Raw genomic sequence first — 4,913 nt, forward strand, 5'->3', positions numbered from 1 at the left:
TGAACTCTTTGGCCTGAAGGTCAAGCGTCTGGAGGAAACCTGGCACCATCCCTACGGTGAAGCATGTTGGTCACAGTTATCCTTCTTGATCTGCAGCAGACTGATATAGAATCTATCCTATGATGTTGAACTGCAGTCTACTGATATAGAATCTATCCTATGATGTTGAACTGCAGCAGACTGATATAGAATCTATCCTATGATGTTGAACTGCAGCAGACTGATATAGAATCTATCCTATGATGTTGAACTGCAGCAGACTGATATATAATCTATCCTATGATGTTGAACTGCAGTCGACTGATATAGAATCTATCCTATGATGTTGAACTGCAGCAGACTGAGACATAGAATCTATCCTATGATGTTGAACTGGAGCAGACTGATATAGAATCTATCCTATGATGTTGAACTGGAGCAGACTGAGACAGAATCAATCCTATGATGTTGAACTGGAGCAGACTGAGACATAGAATCTATCCTATGATGTTGAACTGCAGCAGACTGATATAGAATCTATCCTATGATGTTGAACTGCAGCAGACTGATATAGAATCTATCCTATGATGTTGAACTGCAGCAGACTGAAATAGAATCTATCCTATGATGTTGAACTGCAGCAGACTGATATAGAATCTATCCTATGATATTGAACTGCAGCAGACTGAGACATAGAATCTATCCTATGATATTGAACTGCAGCAGACTGATATAGAATCTATCCTATGATATTGAACTGCAGCAGACTGAAACATTGGAGACTGACATGTTTATAAACTAAGATATAACATACTTTATTACAGCTTATTATAAAACAACAAATGAGCTCAATATGAGTTAGGAAAGGGAAAGGGGGGGATACCTAGTCTGTTGTCCAACTGAATGTATTCAACTGAAATGTGTCTTCCGCATTTAACCCAGTATTAAATCTGATCTGGATCACATCATGTAATGAGTAGCTACCTACACCTGTATTAAATCTGATCTGGATCATATCATGTAACAAGTTAATATGAGTGGCTACCTACACCTGTATTAAATCTGATCTGGATCACATCATGTAACAAGTTAATATGAGTGGCTACCTACACCTGTAATAAATCTGATCTGGATCACATCATGTAATGAGTAGCTACCTACACCTGTATTAAATCTGATCTGGATCACATCATGTAATGAGTAGCTACCTACACCTGTATTAAATCTGATCTGGATCATATCATGTAATGAGTAAATATGAGTGGCTACCTACACCAGTATTAAATCTGATCTGGATCACATCATGTAATGAGTCAATATGAGTGTCTACCTACACCAGTATTAAATCTGATCTGGATCATATCATGTAACAAGTTAATATGAGTGTCTACCTACACCTGTATTAAATCTGATCTGGATCACATCATGTAATGAGTCAATATGAGTAGCTACCTACACCTGTGATCACCTCTGATCTGGATCAGATTTAATGAGTAATGAGTCAACAGTAGCCAACATTTATGAATGGGATATTATATCAGAGTTTACACCAATGTTTCATGATGTCATAGAGTTCACAGTCTACACTGCTGTCTCTTTGTCCCTGTAACCATGACTACACCTCGGCGCCGTGGTTGTCATAGTGATCAGACTGGTCATCGCTGTAGTCTTCCTGTTCCTGTTCCGAACGCGGCGTCGTGATGGGCGTGCCCTCCTGGTATAAGGCCTCGTAGCTGTCAATCACAAACGCTCCCGACTGGGCCAGCATCCACTTCAGCTCTGCAGGGGGTCAGAGGTCAGACGTTAGAGAGAGAGAGACAGCGAGAGACAGAGAGAGAGTGTGTGTGTGTGTCTGTCTGTGTGTGTGTGTGTGTGTGTGTGTGTATGCGCATGTGTATTTGTGTGTGTGTGTGTGTGTGCATGTGTATTTGTGTGTGTGTGCATGTGTATTTGTGTGTGTTTGCACATGTGTATTTGTGTATGTGTGTGCATGTGTATTTGTGTGTGTGTGCATGTGTATTTGTGTGTGTTTGCACATGTGTATTTGTGTATGTGTGCGCATGTATATTTGTGTGTGTGTGTGTGTGTGCACATGTGCATTTGTGTGTGTGTGTGTCTCGCATGTGTATTTGTGTTAGTGTTGCGTATGTGTATTTGTGTGTGTGTGCGCATGTGTATTTGTGTGTGCGTATGTGTGTGTGTGTGTTCTCACCATCTTCCAATACGTTCCTCCCTCCACAGGCCTTCTCTCCTATCAGTGAGTTGATGATACATCCTGAGTCGTAGATGAACAGGGTGGGGAGGTGGCTGACAGGGTAGTTGGGGACACACTGCCCAGCGAGGATCATCAGGAACTTGCACTCAGGGAATTTAGTGGCCAGGTGACTGAAGTGGTGATTCAACAGGGAACACATAGGTACACTGCAGAGAGAGACATAGAGAGAGGGGGAGAGAAGGAGGGAGAAGGAGGTAGGGAGGTAGAGAGACAGATGGAAACAGAGAGAGATAGGGGAAGAGAAAGAGAGAAAAGGAGAGACAGAGAGACAGAAAGAGGAGAGAGAGAGAGAGAGGGGGGGGGGAGAGAGAGAGAGAGAGAGAGAGAGGAAGGGGGAAAGAAGGAGAGAGAGGAGGGAGAAGGAGGTAGGGAGGTAGAGAGAGAGATAGAGAGAGAGGGGGGGAGAGAGAGAGAGACAGAGAGAGAGGGAGGGGGAAAGAGAAGGAGAGAGAGGAGGGAGAAGGAGGTAGGGAGGTAGAGAGAGATGGAAACAGAGAGATAGAGAGAGAGGGGGGAGAGAGAGAGAGAGAGAGAGACAGAGAGACAGAAAGAGGAGAGAGAGAGAGAGAGAGAGGGAGAGGGAAAGAAGGAGAGAGAGGAGGGAGAAAGAGGTAGGGAGGTAGAGAGAGAGATGGAAACAGAGAGAGATAGAGAGAGAGGGAGGGGGAAAGAGAAGGAGAGAGAGATGGAGAAAGAGAAAGAGAGAGTTTACTTTAGCATCAAACTGACCCTAAAGATATTTAAGATAGCGGTATGAGCTGAAGCTTTAATAGTCATCTATGACGGTATACATGACTAGCGTTGTATAAACTGATCCTAGGCCAGTTCTGTGAGTTGAATCATAATAGATGTCTATGTCTCTCCTTATACAGTAAGTGACTCCAGACCAGCTCAGGTCCAAACTAACTATCTCACCTAGGGTGATAGAGGTGGAGGACCACTCTATCTCCTTCAGGGGCGCAGGTAACCTCCCTGACATACTGGTCTCCTAGGATCTCTCTGAGCCGACCGTACTTCTCCTCTCCTGTCTGTCTCCCTCTCAGCCCCTTCACACTCAGTTTCAGGCCCTGATGATGGACACACCTGGGATACGTGTTGGCTGTCTCCTCCTCCTCTTCTTCTTCTTCTTCTTCCTCTACCTTCTCTCCCTTCTCTTCTTCTTCTTCTTCTACCTCTACTTTCTCTTTATTCTCTCCCTTCTCTTCTTCTTCTTCTTCTACCTCTCCCTTCTCTTCCTTCTCTTTCTTCTCTTTCTCATACCTCTCCACTCTTTCTTCTTCTTCATCCTCCTCTTTCACCACAACCTCTAACAAACACTCCTCTTCCTCCTCTTCTTCCACAACCTCTAACAAACACTCCTCTTCCTCCACATACTCCCCTACACATGTAACCTCGTATTCCTCCTCCTCTTCCTCTTCCTCCTCATCTTCCTCAACCTCTGACCCTTCTATTATCACACATACATACTCTTCCTCCTCCCCCTCATCTCCTTCCTCACTCTCGCTCCTCTCCTGGTATTCCACATCTTCTTCTCTGTCTTTAACTACCCACAGAGAAGGATCTAAGAGGGAGGAAAGGTCTCGGATGAGAAAATGAACCCGAACTCTATGTGGTTCATTACCACAGGTCCCAGTTCTGGCATGACAATGAGAGACAAGGGAGTTGGCATGATAGCACAAACAGACATGGTGTCTGTCTGTCTTTGTGTGTGTGTGTCTGTGTGTGTGTGTGTGTGTGTGTGTGTGTGTGTGTGTGTGTGTGTGCGTGTGCGTGTGCGTGTGCGTGCGTGTGCGTGCGTGTGCGTGTGTGTCTGTGTGTGTGTGTGTGTGTCTGTGTGTGTGTGTGTGTGTGTGTGTGTGTGTGTGTGTGTGTGTGTGTGTGTCTGTGTGTGTGTGTGTGTGTGTGTGTGTGTGTGTGTGTGTGTGTGTGTGTCTCTGTGTGTTTCAGCCTACTGTGGTTGTGGCTCTCAAAGCAGCTGCTATCTCTCCTGGCTTGGTTTTCATTGGCTTGCTGGGAGGTAAACAAACACGTTTACAGATAAACAAACACAGGTAAACAAACAAGGAGAGTAAACAAACAAGCTGACAATACGTCTTTCTTCCACATTGTAGGAGGCTAATCAGACTAGTCCTTAAGAGACGTACCGGTGTGTCAATCTAATTAACATAATTTTTTTTTAAAAGTCCCTATCAAAATCTTCTGTTTAATCTAGAGACATATTTTTTGAATGGGCTGTGTCTCCATCCACCACATTCGCCAACGTCTCCCTTCCAATCGTCTGTAGCTTGTTTGTGAAAATTGTCTGTAGCTTCCGAATCCTTTGTGACGCCACTATGGAAAGGGGAGACTCTCACGAACAAGATGGTGGTCTCCGTTTTTCTCTACGACCCCCACAAATGTCACGGGACTCATCTGAAGGTAACCCGGTGCCAGTTGTAAAAATAAAATAAAAACGGATTTATGGAAGTAGTTTTGTGCCAACAAAATAAACAAATATGTATTTCTTTCTGAGCTGTCTTATATCTCTTATATATAGGACAGACACTTCAAAACCGTATTTTTGACTCTGTGTTCTGCCATTTATAAATTGTGTTCCTCTCGATGTATTTCTATGGGCTAAAGTAGCGAAGGCCAAAAGCTTTTAAAGGGGGGGGGGGGG

The 4,913-nt window shown here is 44.2% G+C and overlaps 1 protein-coding gene across 1 annotated transcript; it reads right to left on the reverse strand.

Annotated features, from left to right (window-relative positions):
• Positions 1–774: 774 nt before the first annotated feature.
• Positions 775–3,410, reverse strand: LOC116363969 (phosducin-like protein 3). Its single transcript, XM_031817282.1, has 3 exons — positions 3,170–3,410; positions 2,192–2,400; positions 775–1,758 (listed from the first exon to the last, which is right to left on the reverse strand). Exons 2-3 carry the CDS (start codon positions 2,391–2,393, stop codon positions 1,595–1,597), a joined length of 366 nt encoding a protein of 121 aa, XP_031673142.1. The 5' UTR covers positions 2,394–2,400; positions 3,170–3,410; the 3' UTR covers positions 775–1,594.
• Between the last annotated feature and the right edge of the window lie 1,503 nt (positions 3,411–4,913).

This window comes from Oncorhynchus kisutch, unplaced genomic scaffold (assembly GCF_002021735.2).
Source record: "Oncorhynchus kisutch isolate 150728-3 unplaced genomic scaffold, Okis_V2 scaffold976, whole genome shotgun sequence".
NCBI classification, from domain to species: Eukaryota; Metazoa; Chordata; class Actinopteri; order Salmoniformes; family Salmonidae; genus Oncorhynchus; species Oncorhynchus kisutch.

Bases quoted from the DNA above. Each gene is read 5' to 3' on its own strand.
- LOC116363969 (XM_031817282.1), bottom strand. From the start codon at position 2,393: ATGTGTTCCCTGTTGAATCACCACTTCAGTCACCTGGCCACTAAATTC. The intron at 1,759-2,191 runs GTGAGAACACAC...GACCCCCTGCAG, and splicing joins GAGGAACGTATTGGAAGATG to AGCTGAAGTGGATGCTGGCC.